The sequence below is a fragment of the Magnolia sinica genome, chromosome 19, assembly GCF_029962835.1.
Source record: "Magnolia sinica isolate HGM2019 chromosome 19, MsV1, whole genome shotgun sequence".
Lineage (NCBI taxonomy): Eukaryota > Viridiplantae > Streptophyta > Magnoliopsida > Magnoliales > Magnoliaceae > Magnolia > Magnolia sinica.
The window spans coordinates 45,005,778-45,026,468 of record NC_080591.1 but is presented as its reverse complement, the minus strand read 5'-3'; the positions used below and the strand labels follow the sequence as shown (position 1 = coordinate 45,026,468).

The 20,691-nt window shown below is 44.4% G+C and overlaps 1 protein-coding gene across 2 annotated transcripts in view; it reads right to left on the bottom strand.

The window, feature by feature from the left end:
- Positions 1–5,433: 5,433 nt before the first annotated feature.
- The window catches only part of LOC131235013 (uncharacterized), a 53,000-nt gene continuing 37,742 nt past the window's right edge, over positions 5,434–20,691 (bottom strand). The window contains exons 2-4 of one of the 2 annotated variants that reach the window (XM_058232084.1): positions 6,477–6,554; positions 6,233–6,310; positions 5,434–5,786 (exon numbers count right to left, since the gene is read on the bottom strand). In XM_058232084.1, the coding sequence (XP_058088067.1) occupies positions 5,700–5,786; positions 6,233–6,310; positions 6,477–6,554 (243 nt within the window). In that variant the 3' untranslated portion in view covers positions 5,434–5,699. Of the gene's footprint in view, positions 5,787–5,874; positions 5,991–6,232; positions 6,311–6,476; positions 6,555–20,691 lie in introns of those variants that run through there. The other variant, XR_009165890.1, reaches the window with a different exon arrangement.

Genomic DNA, 20,691 nt, shown 5'->3' with positions numbered 1-20,691 from the left:
ACGACAGGGATACTACTGGCCTACTATCCAACATGACGCTCGCAAGCTCGTTCAAAAATGCGATAAATGTCAACGGTTCGCTGCAATTCCGAGGCAAGCACCCGAGGCACTGACACCGATGACTGGCCCCTGGCCTTTTGCACAGTGGGGGGTCGACATTATAGGACCGCTCCCTATGGAAAAAGGTCAGACCAAGTTGGCTGTGGTAGCAGTGGACTATTTCACGAAGTGGGCCGAGGCAGAACCATTAGCTAAAATAACCGAGCAGAAGATCACCGAGTTTGTATGGAAAAACATTATCTGCCGATTCGGAGTACCCCGTACCATTGTTACAGACAATGGAAGGCAATTTGATAATAGGAGCTTTCGCGAGATGTGCGACAACCTCGGAATCAGAAACGTTTATTCTTCACCTCATCATCCTCAAACCAACGGACAAGTTGAGGCGGTTAACAAGGTTATCAAGCAAAATCTTCGGACCAAGCTTGGCCGAGCCAAAGGAGCATGGGCCGAAGAGCTCCCAAAAATTCTTTGGGCTTACCAAACTACAGCTCGAACAGCCACAGGAGAGACTCCGTTTTCATTAGCTTATGGCTCGGAAGCCGTCACTCCCGTTGAAATCGGATTACCTTCGGCTCGAATCACCTCATTCAATGCAGAAGAGAATGAAGAACTCCTTGCACTCGGACTCGACCTTCTGGACGAACAAAGGGAAGTGGCGCGGCTGCGCACGGAGGCGCGGCAACGACAAGTGGCTCGGTTCTACAATACCCGAATTAAGATTAGAAGGTTTCGAATGGGAGATATGGTTCTCCGGAAAGTATTTTCCAACACCAAGGAATTTGGGTCGGGTACGCTGGGACCCAATTGGGAAGGACCCTATATCGTCTCGGGCACCATCCGACCAGGAACGTATCGGCTAGAAGACCTAAACGGACAACCATTGCCTCACCCTTGGAACGCTGAACACCTCAAGGTCTACTATCCTTAGCTCGGTACTCAACGTTTAAAGATTCTGAACTAAGAAGGATTAAAGCCAAGTCAAATGAATAAAGCTAAGCATTTTTCTTTCATTTGTCAAAACACATACAAATACAACGTGTGAATACATCAAAGCAAAAAAAAAATAAAATCGAAGGGCCCTAGTAACTGTCCTCATGCACCGGCCTCGTCCCCAGCAGCAGTGTCTTCAGCAGCGGCGTCCGGATTCTCGGATTCCGAGGCTGCTCCGCCCTCGATTTCTGAAAGGTCAAGGTCAGGAAAAGATTTCTTTATATCCTTGACGCATTCCAGATATCCGCTTTGGAACAAGCGGTCCCTCTCGTCCTCGAACTCCGCCGACTCAAGGAAAGCTTGGACGGCTTGGTCCCTGGCCTTCTCAGCCTCCCGAGTCTTCTCGTCGGCCTGCTGAATATGCTCCGCCGCCTCAAGCTTAGCCCGAGCTAAGTCATCTGCGCACGAAGCATGAACTGCGAGAACTCGTCAGTTCTCTTCTTCAGCTTCAGAGAGAAGAGCCACTACCCGAGCAACCTCTGCTTGCGCTTCATCCAAGGCTCTTCTGGAGGAAGCCGCTTCTGCTCTCGCATCTTCGGCAGCCTTCCAGGCAAGGGACGCCTCGCCTGTCAAGACGCCGACCTGGATTTCGGCCTCCTCGCGCCGCCCTTCGGCTTCCGACAGAAGAGTCTGCAGCCTATGAGTCGAGGATAGCTCGTTGCTGGCCTTAATCAAGCAGGGAGCAAGTTCAAAAAGCACCCTTGCTGCATGGCTGACGGTTTGCGATGACGGAGCGTTGTAGAGCCTCACGAACTCTCTTTCGCCCCCGTGGGCTAAGGCCCAGGGAACCATCCCCGATACCACCTGCTGCAGGACAGACGGCCCTTCCTGGTTCGTCTCCTCCCCTCTGGAGGACGCGGTCCTCGTCTCACCTTCCCCTCTGGAAGACGCGGCCGGTCTCTTCCTCCCGTCTCGGAACATCCGTCTCAATGTGTACCGAGTCGGGTGCCGCCCGAGGTTCCGAGGCTGGGCCGCCGTCTCCTCCGCCCTTTCTTCCGGTCGGGAATTACGACGACGGAAGGGGCAGAAGAACTCGCCGGCTCTTTCTCCTTCCGCACGACCCTTTGCCTCTTCGGCGGCCGAGGCTTCGACAGAACTGACCGCGGCGGAGCCTTCAACTTCGTGACTGCCCTAAGGGGAGGACGAGCTCCAGTCATTTCTGAGGGAGCCGGTTCGTGAACAATCCTGAGATTGGGACGGGCCTCGGGCAGATCTATAAAAAAAAAAAAAAACGAAGTAAGTCAGGAAAAATTCAGAAAATTCAGAAGATACATTTTCAATTACCTGTGACTTCCGAGTCTAGACCTGCAAGGTGAAGGCGTTCCGGCTGTAAAAGCACCTTCCAAGACCTATCCGCCGGATCCAACGTCCTCAACTCTTTGATCCGAGCCGAGGCACTGGAGCCGAGCTTCGGTCGCTTCTTCGGAATGTCTACCAGACACAAGCCCGTCAGACTCAGAATATTGCAAAAAATGAAAAAGGGCGAGAGAAAGAAGACCCAAAGTCACCTGCTCTCTGAAATGTCCGAGGAACACGAGCCTCGCAAGACTCGGACTCATCCATCTCCCAGCGACCACATGCTCAAAACCAACGCTCTCTCCAATGTTTGTTGGAAGTGGGAGGGTCAGTGATCAGGGAACCGCCTCCGCCTCGCCAAGCAGCGAAGACGTAGAAGCCAGGGTAGTTCGGATTCACTCGCACTTGGTACAGGTGGAGAAATTCGTCGACTGTAAGCGGTGGCTGTTCCATCTCAGCCCACAACACCGCACACCCGAATAAGTTCCTCCACCCATTCGGGACTATCTGCCCCGGGGCAATCTGAATGCGAGACAAAACTCCCCGGACGATGGCCTGAAGGGGCAGAAGCAGGCCGCATTGCATTGACACTTGGTAAATCGCGACCGCCCCAGCAGGAGGGTGATCCGGCAAGTCATTCGGACGGGGGAGATAGGTGATGACCGACTCGGGGATGTGATACCCGATTCGGATTCTGTCTAAGTCCGCCTCAGTTAAAACTGAGGGAACCGGACCGCTTAAATCTTCCCCCGATCCTTCTCCTTCTGACTCAGCGTGCGCCGATTCATCGACAGGAACTGGATCAGAGGTTCCCTCGACAATCAACATTTCATCTTCTTCCTCCTCATCTTCCTCCATGCCCTTTAGAAAGTTAGGCCTTCCCGGGCGGGTTAATAAAGACGACCCACCACGAGACGGGGCTACGGAAGCAGGGCGCTCCGCCGGAGCTTCAGTGACTCTCTCAGATAGAAAAGCAGCGTTGGCATCCACTGCTATCTCCGTCAGTAAGGAAGGCGATTCCGCAACAGTCCAAAAACGTTGCGCTTCGCCTTCGTCTCCGGAAGCTCCCCCCTGGGGACTTCGAGAACCCCTATCCGCCATTATTATCTAATAAAGAGGAAGGAGAAACTCACCGGAGGGAGAAAGGAGAACGAAAATGGCGGAAGGAAGCGCTGACGGTTAAGAGAAAGGAAAGGAAGAAGATGAAAGACTGAGAAGGCTCCTAAGGGAATGAAAAGTAGGAATGGCAATAGAAGTTCAAAATGCGGGACCCCCACTAATTTATAAGATGGCCATGCGGCGGAAGTAATTAATGGGGAAATGATTCGACGCCTGCATCGATTCCCCCGCTCGACACGTGGCGCTCGTCGACTGACGACAATAATGCCCTTGCTACGTGTCCAACCCTCATTGGCGGGATGTGCGATTTGACGGCTGACGGCGCGTGCGATGTCAGGAACCGAACCGCCTCCCGTCAAAGGCGACACGGAATGCATTGAACGACTACCTACTGTCTCGGACTGGGTTGTGGACCGACTCGAAGCTCACTACTCCTAAGTGTCATATGAAACACACGGAGTAGGGGGGGCTTACTGTTGGGGATAAAAAGTACAAGTCCGCAGACTCGGACTTAATGCCTCGGATCACCAAAGGATGCACCAAATCCGAGGCATGATTCGCTAAACCGAGACAAAGGTTGAGTCGGATCGGACGACTCATCAGCATTCCGGGCATGCGTCGGGCGGACCTCCTTACCAGATCGACCATCGCAAGATCAAGCCTCGTCCCGGATATCTTGGGATAAGGTCTCCGACCCCGAAGCTCACGGGATCGGATGAAGGCCCGAGAGGGGCACGATCCTATCTCCGTGATCCCAGGAGAAGATCCCGTGCACAATATCAGGAAGAGAATCCGCGTACGATTAAATGCCCCCGCAGCTATAAAAGAGGGACCCCTGTCACCTTGAGAGGTACGAAAAGATTTCTCTCTAAAAACTCATCAATATACTTAGACCCAGAATCCAGGCCTGACTTTGGCATCGGAGGGTCCCCTGCTCAAGCCAGGGTCTCCTTTGTCTTCTCTCTCTCTGTGCAGGTATATGAAGGTCAAAGAGGACGAACTGGATATTTACATCAACAGCTTGGAACTGGATATTTACATCAACAATTTTTTTGGACCGTAAAGGTGTTGGGTGCCCGAATAATTTGTGGGGCCCACGGTCATGCATGATGTGGACTATTAAAATGTTACTTGTGGATCCACTTTTGGAGCTATCCATACTGTTCACAAGGTCACACAAATGTCGATAAAGGGACGAAACATATTGGAGCTTCATCCAAACCTTTTGTAGCTCCTTCAACATTCTTTCATATGATATAGTTCATATGTGCTTGGATAAGCCTCATTTTGTAGCTTATGCCCTGACTTTATTAGGTAACATGGATGGATGGCATGGATAGGATACATACCTTATGGTGGCCCCACAAACGATGACCCAACACACCTTAGCACAAACGATGACCCAACACACCTTAGTAGGGCCTCCCGGACTTTGTATCGAAACCCAAATGTCAATTTTGAATTTGGGAGGGAATTTCGAAAGAAGCTTCCATTGTATTTGATGTCTTAAATCTAGTCAAATACACTACAAGAAAAGGAGGCTTTAGCCTCGGTTCAAAACAGTGGCTAAAAATGTAAAAAAATTGAGGCTAATGCCTTTAGTCTCAGTTTTACCTCAGTTATCCAAACCGAGGTCGAAACCCCCGTGGCTAAAGGCTTTAGCCTCAGTTTTAGCAACCGAGGCTAAAATGATTTTTGTAGCCTCATTTCTTTAAGTGAAGCTAAAAGAACCTTTTTAGCTTCAGTTTTCTCAAAATGAGGCTAAATCAAAATTTTAGCTTCCATTGTTTCCAACTAAGACTAAATCCGAATTTAGCCTCAATTGCCTCCAACCAAAGCTAAAACTATTTTTAACCTTGATTCTCAACAATCAAGGCTAAAGCCTTTAGCTACTAAAGATGGATTTAGCCTCTTTTGGCATCAATTGAGGCTAAATTTGGTTTTTAACCTCGTTTCTCTATCAACCAAAGCTAACAATATCATAATCAACAAATGATTGAACCTGTGCATATTTCACCCATTGAACATTCATCAAGACAACAATCAGCACAATATCAATAAAACAATTAATGCTCTATTTAAAGTTTTCAAATCAAACTACAAATGTCTTCCTTTCCTAGCCTTCCACATGAACTGTTTCAGTAAGGTCCCCTTCTGGACCAATCAGATGTCTTCCTTTCCTAACGACATCTTCTGGCAGATGCCTACAACACCAACCTCACTGGCCATGATCACATGTCCACTATGTGCAATGTAAAAGCGACAGGGGCACAATCCATTCTGGTCCAATGTCGCTCCAAGATAGCAGCCATCAGTAACTGCATTTATACAATAAATATAAGTTCAAAATACTCATGTCACATGTAAAATCATTAAAGTATGAAGCAGTTCCAGCACTAACTTTACATGATATAAGTGCAAGTCCATCCCATGGCTCCATAAGAGCTGAAAAATATTCGTACAAGGCCTTTCTATCACAATTTAAGAGATCGGTCAAGGTTGCAACTTACAAATTGAAGGCCACTAAAAACATGATAGAAGTCCTTTGAAGTTGTAATGTCAATGAACCCTGTCCTTGGAACTGCACTCCATTTGCTATGGCATCTATCCAATGCTGCACTAGTAAAGGCGAGAGTGTACTCTAGCACACTTCCTGTTTTGTTGCATCAAACATCATAGATTACCAGGGAAAGTCGCCTGAGAGACTAGTTGCAAAAATAAATAAATAAATAAATAATTTTTAAAAAAAAGGAAAAGGAGTTACCTTTCGAGACTCATGAACTTCAGGAACGTTGTATGAATCGGGCGTTATGTTGGAAAGCCATAAACCAGGGAAAGTCGGCTAAGAGAAATCGTTAAAAATGCATCAATTTCATACTAAAAATCAAGAAACAGAATCACGCATGCTTTTTTAGCATAGCCAGCAACAGCAGAAGCTGGGTACACTCTTCCGGTGGTGATCTGACTATTCATCCAGTGTATATATGCAAGGGATGCAAAGTGCTTACCCGGCACTGCAGAAACAAGTTGCAGATCTGTTTTATTACCACCGACTGTTTGTGAAGACGTTCAGAGGTAATGTGCATCTGCAACCCATGTAGTATCATGAGCAGTGGCACCATTATGCATAGTATAGGCTTATAAGAAAAATAGAATCCTGGAAGAAATTAGTATTGACAAGAGATCTAGTAGCACATATAATGTACATAGGTTTGGAAGTGTGCATAGTTGTAACACCCCAAATTTTGGCTATTTTAAATTACCAAAAATCCTTTTAAAAAATTTTTATAATTAGCTATGTCATCACTTACTGACCCTTGACACTCGAGATGGGCTTATTCACGGCTGGTACCGATAAGAACCGTACAAATAGGATTGATCGACCATAGAAGACTAATAAATTCAACCGATCACTTAAACATCGAGTTCAGCCTTATGATCTATTCATATAGGGCCTAAATCTAACTGACCTGCCACCGACTAATCAAACTACCATAACTTAATTAGAGATCTACCCAAACCCGAGCCAACTATGGGTCGAACCTTAATTAATGGACCGAATCAACCTAGATACTCTTTTAGCCTAAAACCAAAGGTTTAGAATGATCATGACTGAATTACCATTTCTCTAATTTCGAATAGGCCATACCATGAACTTAATTTATCCATGCCTTAACCACTGTGCCCAAGAAGTCTCTCTACCCAATTTATTACAAAAGTGCCCCGATTACCTGAACAAGCTCTAGACCGCTCGTTAATGGGCCACTAGTTCCAAAAATTATAGAGTAATGCCCTTCTCACTGGGCTGTGGTCCATCGCAGATGATGGACTCAAACGGCGCTTGAAAGAACCGATTTGCGTCGTCCTGTCGGCACTTGTAAAATGCAACTCTCCCTAGTATTGGCCAAAAATCTGAATTTTAAAGCGAATGGCCCTGCCACTTACGACAATAAATTAGCACATTTCAGCCGTCGGATTTCACCTAAATTTGCACCATAGGTTAGAAATATTTTCATGCACTTGCCTGCAAAATCTGACCATTGGTCGAGGATCGGTGACCATTGATCATAAATTAAGCTATTTCGCAAAACCCCGCATTCCTTTGCGATCAAACTTTACCCAACCCTTCATCGGGCCATGAGGCACGTGTTCCATGAATTAGATGGCCTATGGGGCCATTAGGGCAGCCCCAATAACCAGAATGGGCCCCACAGGGCTATTGGAGCCAATTACCAAACTGTAGGGTCAACTGATATAATTCTGGACATATAAAAGTCCACCCCTCTCTCCCTCATTTGTTGAAATATTAGCAGCTAAAATTCTGAGAGAGAGAGAGAGAAAGAGAGAGTGAGGAGTGAGGGTGAAGGATTGCACCTTGGTGCTTGCACCCATCGCCCTTGCAACTCCAAAAATTTCGATCCTACCGTCGTAGAACCGAGCTACGCCCGATCTAAGGTAAGAATCGGATGCTAGCCTATTTTTTCCTAATGATCAGCCACATGCATGCATCTTACCGCCCTTTTCTTACAACGCAGGGCCCCGTCACGTCGAGTTTGCAGGCCCGACGACGTTAGGACACTTACAAAGGCTTCTGGTCAACAATAGGTGCAGACCATTACCTTTAGGTGGCTGATTATCGCACCTTGCGTAGGTTTCATGAATGTGATTGGTGAACTGTTAGTGCATGTGGCTGAATTTTCATTTGGATTACATAAATAGGATAATGGATTAGGAATTGATAAAATTATGGAAAGGGATTAGACCTCAATACCCCAAACATGTGACTTGTTGATTTGCATGTCATGTAGGATACAAATGTTTGAATTTCTCTAAATTGTTGCTAGTTGGTTGTTGATTTCCAGATTAGTTGTTAATTTTGCTTAGAATGAAGACATGAATTGCTCTAAATTGTTGATTGGTGGTTGATTCCCTGATTTCGTGATTAACTATGCTTGGGTGAAGGCATGAGATGTTATAAATTGACTGACTAGTTGAGTTACTTGCCTCGATTTTCAATGTATGGCTGAATTATGTGATTTATGTTGGTCCATGAAAGATTAAGTGCGGTGTATTGTTATATGACCGTCCATGTGATTGTATAGGCTGGAATATGTTAAGTATAATCTGTAAAATTGGGTGGAATTTAATATGTTGCTGTCTATGTCCTGTTTATACTAAAATGGTGTCTGTCCTAAAATGAATTGTCTCCAATGATGACCCTGCTTGTTGTGTATTGACACATATTCCCCTATGGATCGGCCGACTACCTGGAATTTCTTGGGCGGTCTTTGTTGGGCCTGTCCGCAAGTGAATCTGACCTAAATAGCTAAACTGTAGGTTGTTGGTCGTAGTTGGACTACACGAGACAGTGTTCTCAAGCTGATTAGCTATGGTTCAGCCCGTCAGGGTATATTGACTCTTAAGTCGACCATTCTTGTACGTTAATCATGTTTGATCACGCCTGTATGAACCCGAAGTACCCTAAGACCATTACGCCCACTATTAACTGTAATTTACGGCCCACAAGACTCATGAGCTGGGGATGGTGGTATGGGACACTATTCCCATGCTGTCGGCCTACGCTGGGGTGAGGAACCTCCCCGTAGTGTCCAGGGAGCACTTAGACTCCTGAGCTAGGGACAATGGTATGGGACATTGTGCCCATGGTGTCGGCCTGTGCTGGGGTGACGACCTCCCCATAGTGACCGCGAGTAGGACATTTAAGTCTCAATTCTTTTCGTCTGAGATTATGGTTTCCAGGATTGACGACCTCATATAGGGTTAAGGATCGTGAGAGTCATATGACCATGGCCCTTGAGCCGCGTGATCGAGTTAGGGCAACAACTCCACTAAGGGTATTCCGGTTTCCCCAATCTATTGGACAAATGAACCTAATTAACCAACCTAGCTAACATATGTCATGACATTGCATTATTGTTGTGGCGATTAGGCAATCGAGGTCGCAATTGAGGGAGTGTTGGTCATTGCGAACGTTAGATGTCATCACTTGAGGGAGTGTTGGTGGTGAGGGGCATGCATCATATCAATGAACCATGCATTTGCATTAACAATAGTATTTAGGGTTCTATGCTGTATGTTGTTCATTAAACGTACTCTATGCATGATAATTTTTGTGGCCTACTGCTAATGGTACCACTGAGTTAACTAATCACTCCCACTCTGGGACGGTGTTCTAAAACACCAACCAGAATTCGAAATACATGCAGGTACCTTGGAGCGGGATGCACTGGACGATGTCGGTACATACGATGACAAGGAGGAGCAGACGCAATCCCAGACTTCGGCGGTTTCTTTTAGTTTATGGTTGGATGGTCGCGGGACATGGGCCAAGGCCCGAGTCATTTTAGGATATTTATTTGGGTGGGTCTAATTCTCGGTTGGATTTTCTTGGTACTGTATTTTGGATATCTTACCTGTTTAGCGGCCCATGTTTACATTTTATGATATTCTCATGCTTATGGTTTGCTAAACCCATCATTACTTATAAATAAACCCAAATGGATTGAAATCTAGAGCCCATTAGGGCCTACGTGGCACTTAGGAATTCAGGAGCAGAGTTCCTACTCGGCCGCTGAAAATCTGAGGCGTTACAGATGGTATCAGAGCATGGTTCGAATTAAGCTGGGCCTTGGGCAATGGGTCTATCATAACACCTTATCGACTTAGGAGGGAGCGATCGAACTTCGCGATGTTAAAAGACCCAAGGAGCAAGCCATTCGGCTAATCTGAACACTAAAGTCTTAGCCAAGGGTTTAGGTATAGAAGGGACGTATAACGTAAGAAGTGATCTAAATCACTTGTAGTTGGGAATTCGAAGATTGGAGACAATACGACCTAAAAATGTGTATGGGGCCATTTATACTTCATTTATACCACATTTATACTCTTTTCTACCCTCTTCACTTTCAAATCATCACCCCATTCTCTTCCCAAGCTCTCAAAGATAAATCCCTAAGTCTCAACTCCCCCTTTCAACCCATATCCTTTAAAAATCTCACCTTCCACCACTTTATTCTTCTAATTTTTCTAATACTATTCATGTTAAACACAAATCCTAAAGCTCAAAGGATGAAGAGTTATAATTAAATAAAAATTTACTATAAATAGTAAAAATGTAAATAAATTGGGTTTTTGACCATTAACCTTGTGGAATTTCATAAAATAACCAAGTTATTTGGATAGATTAGCTTCTCCTACCCCAAAATCATATGTGGCACGTCGAATAACTCATTCTTGATTGAGAGATACACCAATTTTAAATATAGAGTGATAGAGCCATCACCAGACCTGGCAGTGCCGCCGCCAACACTACTAGAGAGTGGTGGCGTCACTGCTGAAGAGGCAGCGCGCCACGGCTGGCACCAGTCCGCTGGATTTTCTGCGATTTTCTATTTTTTTAGGCCAAATTCAAAAAGTCATATCTCCCTCAATATAACTCCGATTGGGGTGATTCAAAAGCCAGATTAAAGCTTGATAAGTCTAGTTTCATATAAAAATAAATAAATAAAATAAAATAAAAATTTTAATATAGTTAAATTTAAGGTAATTTGACAACTATCCAGAAATCATCAGTTTCAGACAGTGGTTACTTCGAGAATTTTAATGATTTATTTACAACTCCAAATGAGATAAAATTTTATAGGATAAAGTTAATCTTAATGATAAATCATGATAAAAAATTTTTAAAATAATTAAAGTACTAAAAGTATAAGAAACGTTACAAGAAATAGAGACATTTCACAATCATATAAGAATTCGTTAGTTTCAAACAACTGTCACTTCTAGAATTTTAATAATTTTTTTACAACTCAAAATGAGACAAAATTTTGTAATATGGAAATAAAATTTTTGATGACTTACTATAAAAAAATTAAAAAATAATTTAGTTACTTTAAGTATGAAAAATGTTAAAAGTAGTAGAGGTATTTGTGAAACGAATAGAAAATCATTGGTTTTGGATAACTAGTACTTCTTGAATTTTTATAATTTTTATGGAACTTCAAATGAAACAAAATTTTTTGAAATAAATGTAAACTTAATGATGGATTACTAAAATAATAATAATAATAATAATATAGTAACTAAAGGTGACAAAAATGTTACAAATAATAGAAGGGTTGAAGCCAAAAATTTCTACAACTTCGATATTGCCAATAGTCTAGTCATGTCTTTTTATGTTAAAGTTTAGCATTTGGTGCCTATTTAAGAATTATTTAAAATCATACTAAGAATCATCCCGTGATTAATTTGATATATATATATATATAGTTTAAGTGCAGTTAAATTAGGACCCTTGAGTAGGATTGAGTTTCATAGTTTAATACTCTGTAAGCTCATGGTAAAAGCGGACTACAGTAAAATGTTATGAGTTTCTTATTCTCTTGTGAATTCAAGGTTTGTACCATGTTGAGGAGATGACCTTCCTCTTTCCTTTTTCATAGCCTTCCTTATGTCGCTAACACTCCAAACCTCCGAAATATCTTAGAACTCTCGATCCTTCCTTCCCTCTCGAAGTTAACGAAACGGAAACACAGATTGCTTATAACTCACTAGCCATAAGATCAAAACAGTAACGTCAAGAGAAAACCTTAGGCTCCTAAAAACCTCTTCATGATAATCGTTTAACCATAGGCATAGTGAAAGATTTATTAATTGTTAATTTAGACAAGAATTAAAATAAGAACTCTCCTTGACCAAGGCCCAGATGATCACCTTCTAAATATAATGCTTAAACTTTTCAATGATGGGCATACCCTACACATTTAGGTTGATCAGACTACGGAGTTATGGAAGTATACACCTGTGAAGCATTCACGGCTTGACCCAATTCTCAATCCTGAGCGACTACCAATGGACTCACTACTTGAACTAAGAAGAAGACCAGGATCCACCAGGACTAAGGAGGGATACAATGAGCCTTATACCCTGGTCAGGTAGAAGATCGATGTATCAGGTTCTAGCCCACTACAATCGTTTCTCTGTGTTAGTCGAACATTGAAAGGGATACGACCCAATACCCCAAACATGTGACTTGTTGATTTGCATGTCATGTAGGATACAAATGTTTGAATTTCCCCATATTGTTGCTAGTTGGATGTTGATTTCCTTATTAGTTGTTAATTTTGCTTAGAATGAAGACATAAATTGCTGTAAATTGTTGATTGGTGGTTGATTCCCTGATTTCTTAATTAACTATGCTTGGGTGAAGGCATGAGATGTTACAAATTGACTGACTAGCTGAGTTACTGTAATGACCCGAAAATTTTCGTGCAAAGACCCAAGTACTACCTCAAATTCTTTAGAAGTTAATATGGGTTAATTAGCGCTAAACTCAATTACTTGTGAAATTAGCACCAATCACTTTAAATTTGATCTGCAAGACTCAAAACCTGTAGAATCGTTAGCACTATGTTACCCTGAAATCTAGGATTCAACGCTAAATTCAGTTGCTCTCGGGAGTACTTAGAAACTTTGTATCAGATTTGGACCGCGCGTCGAAAGTCCAATAGCGATGATCTTAAATAATTATGATCACCTTGCTGGGCTTGACAATCACGTCAAAAAATCAAGTCCAGATGATGTCCTGAGTCGATTTGCTTGAGTCCGGAGTAAAGAGTGTGAGAAAGGTGAGAAATTAAATATGAATTTATGAAATCTGAGTTGTGTCGCCTGCGTGCCGATTTTAAGCAATCTGACCATTGGATTCTAAACCAAATTTACCCTCGGATCAGGGAAGATGGCTCAGGCATGTCATAGTGCCAGTGGACCTGATCGAGTGTCGGTGACCGTTGAATTGAGATTGGTCCGCCATGAGCGATTTGTAAATTCGATCGGTACAAAAACTCAGCCTGACCTAGATCCATGGTCAGTGAGCTTAAGTTTGACTGCACGTGGAAAAGGGACCACCAGAAGCGCTTCGTTGGATCGAAATAGACCCGATTTGGTTATAACCTAAGTATACCTTGGCCCTGGGGCTATTTTCATCAATTTTAGGCCTATATAAAGACCTTAAACCCTCACTCTCAAATTCCATACGAATTTTCTAAACCCTAGCTAGAGAAAGAGAGAGAGGAAAAGAGAAAGTGAGAGAGAAGTTGGTGAATCATCTTGAGATTCTTCCCTGTTATTCTGCGTCCCTAAACTATCACTTCTGAATCGTTATTCCAGCGATTCTAAGTTCATTCTTGGGTAAGTCAATCAAACCCTAGCCTGTTTTGGAGCTTAGAATAGTCTAAGTGTTGATGTAGCTCATTTTATTCATGTCTTCGGTTATCTAGTCGCCGTTGACGAAGACTTATCGTCTGAATCAAATCTATTGCGCACTTCCTGGTTTAAGGTGCGGACTATATTCGTATAGGTTATGGTTTTTAAGGCTTTCAATGTCGGTTAATGGTTTATTATTGTTGTGAGTGCAATTTCATATGCGAAATGCGATGTTTATATTGCGTTCTTGATATATATGAGCTATATTGAGATTTGTGTATTCCTTGTATATGTAGAAAGTATCGTATACGTATGAAATACGAACATGTGTTCGCCATGATTAATTGTCGTGTATTTGTGCTAGTTGTATGTGTGTCAACTCCTTGACGAAAGGAATTGTCCAAATGTGTGTTATCACTAACATACGTCATGTATGTTGGAATATGTAGTATAAGTGTTTGTAGAAATGTCTAAATGATCCAGTGTGTAATATATTATCCTATTTATGGGGGTTGAGAAGAGATTCTCAACTATCTTATCGGTGTGTATGATTTCCTATATGCAATTTACATTCTTTGTTGTTTAAATTCAGGCACTACTTATGTGTATATCCATGTTAAGTTGATATTCATCAAATGCTCACATACTGTATGATTAGAATTGTTAATCCATTATTGTTCTGAATTGCTGGTATGAATATCTGTTATACTTGACTGAGTTTGGGGCTATGAAATAGTCCAGGGAATTAGCAATAAACCTTGAGTTCGTGGCCGAGGTTGTTTTTGCCACATAGGACGTGTTTGACGAACCCGAGTCGAGTGGTTTGGCCACATGGGGTGTTTGCACACTCTATGTCATTCAACTCAACGTGCGCTTGTGCTAGTCAAGCTCGTCAAGTAACCCGATTATCCCGGTGGATGTGCACCATGTATGGACGCTATTGTTTGAATCTAGGGTACCAAACTTACCAATGCAATCTCGTTAACCATTATACCTTGATCCGCTAAGACTCATGAGCCGGGCATGGTGGTATGGGACACCGTGGTCGAGCTGTCGGCCTACGCTGGGGTGACGAGCCTCCCCGTAGTGACCAGTGAGCACACCGGACTCGTGAGCCGATTATGGTGGTATGGGATACTATATTCGTGCTATCGGCCTACATTGATTGGTGATGAGCCCTTTGTAGTGATCTCGAGCATACCTTGATACTGCATTGAGGTGACCAGCCTTAAGGTAGTAACTAAGGTATGATAGGCATGCATTGATTGGTGGCGAGCCCTTTGCAGCGACCTAAAACCATATGGTCGTATGAGATTGTCTAGGACTGACGACCCTATAATGGATCACCGTTTGGAAATTGATATGAGGAAGGTACCTTAGCTTCTCAATCCTGCTGTATGTAAAGGACTAATAACAACTTGCTAATCATGTTCATGCACCGCATTGCATGTGCTTTGGCGTCGTGGGCATTACGGGAGGTTGTCATGCGTACCGTAAGATGAAGATGTTGAGGGAGTGCAGGCGAGAGCATGCATCATTTCTACATACATCCTTGCATTAACAAGTGTAATTAGGACGTGTTTGATTGTATTTCCTTATCATTACTGCTTGATTGATTTGATAACATGTTAACTTTTACTATATAGTTCCACTGAGTTGATCACTCACTCTCACATTCTGGGATGGTGTTTCAACACCAACCAGACTCTGTCTTAGATGCAGATGATGATGCGACCCCTGAGGCAGAGCAGGAGTATGAGGATGACAAGGACGTGTTTTATTTTTTACAGTTCTCAGGCGGGTTCATGTGAGCCGTGTCTTGATCTACCGGGATTCTGGGTTTCTTTTGTAATAGATGATTTCATTTTGATACTTATATTTTGAAAACAAACACTTGTAATTATGACTTGGTAGAGCATACATATCTCAGGGACTTACATAGATATATATATATATATATATATATATATATATTTATTTCTTTAAGTCTTCCGCTTGTAGATTTCACCTATCCCTGGATTATGTTTGCAGTTTGGCTTAATCTACTCCATGTTTTATGCACTCATACAGACAACATACATCCATCATTACATATGTTGCATAAGTGATGTTTTGAAACTCGGGATCTGAGTTATGCTCGACCCCCGAATTTCAGGGCATTACAAGTTAGTATCAGAGCATGATTTGGATTAAACCGGACCTGAGTTATGGTCACACAACGCACGCTGACGCCACCTTAGTGTAGGAGGGTGCGAGCTTAATCTAGAATTTGTGTAAGTTTTCCCATTGCTCCTATCGGCGAAAGTTTACTGAAAATAATCGCCAAGATCGAGTCCGTGCACACTCCTGATCACACACAGGGACCCCAAATCTCTTCTAGACCATCCATTAACGGGTTTAGACGGTGTATCATCCCTTTCTAGCCAATAGAAAGCCGGTAATAGTGTATATGTATCAGATTCTATTTTAAGTGACCCGATAAGCGTCGAATCGGACTAAGGGCCTAATCGGGGCATTTATAGGGGGACCCAGGGTGGGACCCACATCAATTGCTAGCTTAGGGGACAGGCTAGCTTAGGGGACAGGAGGACCTCATCCAAATAGCGAGTCATCGTTGGAATGTCCAGAGACCAGCGATGACCTCGCCGGTTCAGCGAGCCCTCGCTGCCCAACGAGCCAGGCCGGGCGGGCCGACTCGGGCCGACGCATGTGGGGACTAGTGTGGCCCACTCGTCCATGGTTGCATGGTTTTAACCCCCCCAAAACCCTCCTTCCTTCACAAAGCCACCCTCCAAGCTTCCCTTTTCTTGAATTTTTTCTCAAAACCCCACAAAAATCCCTCCCCAAACCCTTTCTTCTTCCATTTTCGTGCATCCCCATTCTACCCATCTCCATTGCTATTTTCCCTCTCTTTTCTTTCCATTTGAGTACTCAAATCCTTCCTTTGAGTCTCAAATTCGTGGGAGCCCCACCATTCTTCCCATTTCCCTCTTTTCTCTCATTTTCTATGGCCCTATTCGAGCTTGTTACGGCCATATTTTCTATTTCCTCCATTCTCTCTTTGATGGGGAAGAAGAGAGCTCCCGTTGATGAAGCTGGGCCTAGCCGCCCAACCCGTGCATGGAGGCCGAGAGGTACCGCCACGAGCACGACCGCCACTCAAGAGTTTCAGACAAAGCGGGATCTCGATCCTCAGTCTCCCGTTAGAAGAACCTTATTGGTAGATCTATCTCATGGAGTTTATGAGGGCCGTAGGGTCCTTTTTGAAGCTCATGTAGATTCACAGCTATTTGGGAAATATCTCTTATTGGAGCGCCTGGAAGGGGCCAGTTGGTGTCCGCTATTCGAGGGCGAATACCGCGCCAATGTGGGTACTGTCCGAGCTTTCTATGCCCACATTCAGAAACCTTCGCTGGAGCCATTGCAGTTCAAGATTCCTTACGAAAGAGATCGGGAGGCCACGAACAACGTCGCCTTGATATCCCGACTTCTGAACGTGCCCTTAGCGAAGTTCATGCAAATGAGAAGAATCTGAGTAGTGCGCGCGAGAGGGATCAATGCACGTGATTCCTGTGTGGTCGTCTGGTCGAATGGCAGCTTAACAGAAGCCTTTTAGCAACCAACATGACGGACGACTTCCGCTTGCTTCACCACATTTACACATTTAATGTTTATCCAAGGTGGAGCAACCGCAGCGAGTGTACGCGCCTGATGGTAGATTTCTTGTATCAAGTGAGGCAAGGAGAGAAGCTGTGTGTGCCAACGTACATCTTGCATCAAATTGTCCTTATCTCTCGTTTGAATAAGAGGACCGAATCGCTCCCATTTGGCCGACTCATCTGTAAGCTTGCACATGAGTTTGGCTAAAGACTCGGGGCGAAAAAGCTGATACCTGTCCGTTACATTAATGTGACGACTCTCAATCAGATGGATATCGGGCCTCATCGACGACAAGCCTTACTTAAGAAAGTGAGAATGAGACTGAGAGCGATGAGGAAGAGAGCTAAGATAGAAGAAGAAGAAGAGCAGGACGAGGAAGAAGTGGAGGCCCAGGACACGAGTGAGAGTTCTCCTCCTGTGGCACCGGAGCAGGGCACAAATCAAGCCGCCAGGGATGCCCGTATAGCTCAGCTTGAGGAGGGTCAAGCTGTCCTACGCCAGGATATTATGGATCTTCGAGGCCTCGTGAAACATAAGTTCAAGAAGATGTCTCAAACTCTGAAGTTTATCCTATGTTGTCTACAGTATAAGGGGGGCCCTCCTCCATCTCCTGATTTCGACAAGTAGCTGCAGATGTAGTCATCCCTTACTCTATTTTATTGTTTGTTATTGTGTGTAGTCATTATAGACATAGTAGTTTGGAAGTTATTTTGTTACTTGAATCTTAAGATGTATTAGCTTGCATGCTTTCTCTGTCGCGATCCATGTAATGTTGCACTTCTTATATTGCGACAATTTTGTTAAATGAAATGCATGTTGTTTTTCCATGAGTTGTGATGTAAATGCTGTGTGGGTGGATTATGTGGATGTTGAATCTCACAGGTTGCATCCTTGAATGTAGGGTATGCCTCCTAAGGGCTCGAAGACTTCGGCCCCTATCTCTTTGGGCAAGTCGCTTGCCGGGATTTTCCCCCTAGGTGATAGCCAGACGGATCCACAGTCGGGCCCGTCTCATTTTGGTCCTGGGCTGGACTCTCAGCCAGTTACTGGCCCCGCTGTTGGGCTGACTCCTGTGATACCACCCATGGCTCCACCAGTCATGCCTTCGGTTCCTAAGCTGAACCGTGCATCTACGTTGACGCCTTATGCATCTTCGTCCGCTCCACCTCCTGATAGGCTTGAGCAGATAATGCTATTGATGTGGCAGTAGTAGATCCAGCAGCAGCAGCACCAACAGCAGCAGTAGCAGCAACAACAACAGTTTTTGTCTTCCATGGCTGGCATCTTTGCTCAGTCGATGTGGGCGACTCCACCTGCTTCACCTATGCACCCATCTGGGAATACTAGTGCTAGCGGCACATTTGGGCGATTCCAACGCTTATGACCTCCCACATTTTTGGGTTCTCATAGACCCGAGGAGGCCGAGTACTGGATTGATCGCATCTCTAAGATGCTGAGACCGCTTCACTATTCTGAGGCTGAACAGGTCGAGCTTGCCTCCTTCATGTTTGAGAAGGAGGTCAGTTTATGGTGAGACAGTGTTCTCTGCACAGTTGCGGAGGGTTTTGAGTGGACGTGGCAGGCATTTGTGGCTCGCTTCCACGAGAAGTATTTCCCGGTCACTTACCGACATGAGAAGGAGAGTGAGTTCCTTCGCCTCCATCAGGGAGGGATTCGGTGACTAAGTATGAGAACCAGTTTACTAAGCTGGGTCAATATGCTCCATTGCTTCTGAGTGATCAGCCGATGCGGATGTGGCATTTTTCTAAGGGGTTGAGGCCTGAGATTCGATCGAAGATGTGTTGTGCTAGCATATCTTCTTATGCTGAGTTGGTGAGCATGTCCCTGCGAGCTGAGCAGGACGAGGATAGGTCGTCCCGTATGCGAGCATCTATAGTTCCTAGACCGCGACCTGACTTTCCGAGTACACCATTTCTCGGCAAGAGGCCGCGGGCAGATTCTCCTCCGAGACATGTAGCGTCGCCGGCTCAGCCGATGCATTCTGACTTACGCTGTTCGTACTGTGGGAAGATTAGGCATTTGGATCGTAATTGCTTTACGTGAATGCGGGACAGTGGATTTACTTCGCCATAGAGGATCAGTCGTCTGATGCCTCAAGTCATATAAACTCCACCCCTTCGTTCAGTGCCAGCTCACCCATCCTTCAAACCTTCTGTACCTCGCTTCAGGCCACCTCAGTGACCCATGGTTCCACCGCCGAATCGTCCACAGTAGGCTCGAGTTCACGCGCTTACAGCTGAAGCGCCTGGGGTTGACTTGGCACTGAGATCTTTTGAGATTACGGCTCACATTCAAGGTATTCCTATCTGTTGGTGGATACCAGTCCACTACCTCTATTATATCGTATGCGGTAGTTAAGCGCCTAAGTTTGGGCACTGTTACTATGAAGGGAGTGACACTCACTACCGCTACAGGGACCTCCTCTGATATTACCAAGATTTGTATGGGTTGTTTGATTGATCTAGGGAGCAGATCGATTCTTGTTGACCTGTTTGTCGCATCTCTATATCATTACGATGTCATTTTGTGTATGGATTGGCTCACGATGATGCTAATGGAGATTGATTGTGAAGCTAGGCTGGTGACAATCTATGGACCTGAAGGCGAGACATTTACTTTCCCTGTTCAGGTCAGTTACCCTTTCTGTTTTGGTTATTATACTTCTCTGTTGGAGAGTATTGCTGGTTCGGCACTTGAAAGCACGTTAGTAGTTCAGAATTTTGAAGATGTATTCGAGTCGATTCCTAGATTACCTCCTCGGCGCGAGATTGATTTTACTATCGATCTCATGCCTGGTGCGACACCTATTTCTTTGCCCACCTATAACATGCCTCCGAGTGAAATGGAGGAATTGAGGAAGAAGATAGATGGCTTATTGAAGTTGGGCTTTATTCGACCTAGTGTGTCCCCTTGGGGAGCACCTATTCTGTTTGCCAAGAAGAAGGATGGTTCCTTGTGATTATGTATAGATTATCGCAGGTTAAATCAGGTGACAGTGAAGAACAAGTATCCCTTGCCCAGGATCAATGATCTATTTGATCAGTTGAAGGGGGCACGGTACTTTTCGAAGATTGATCTATAGTCAGGGTATCATCAGTTACGCGTCAAGGATGAGGACGTGTAGAAGACCGCATTTAGGACTAGTTTCGGCCATTATGAGTTCCTTGTGATGTCGTTCGGTCTTATGAACGCACCGGCCATGTTCATGGATCTGATGAATAGGGTGTTTCAGCCATTTTTGTTCTGATTCGTCATTGTCTTTGTCGATGACATTTTGATATACTCTACGAGTCGGGAAGAGCACGAGGAGCACTTAAG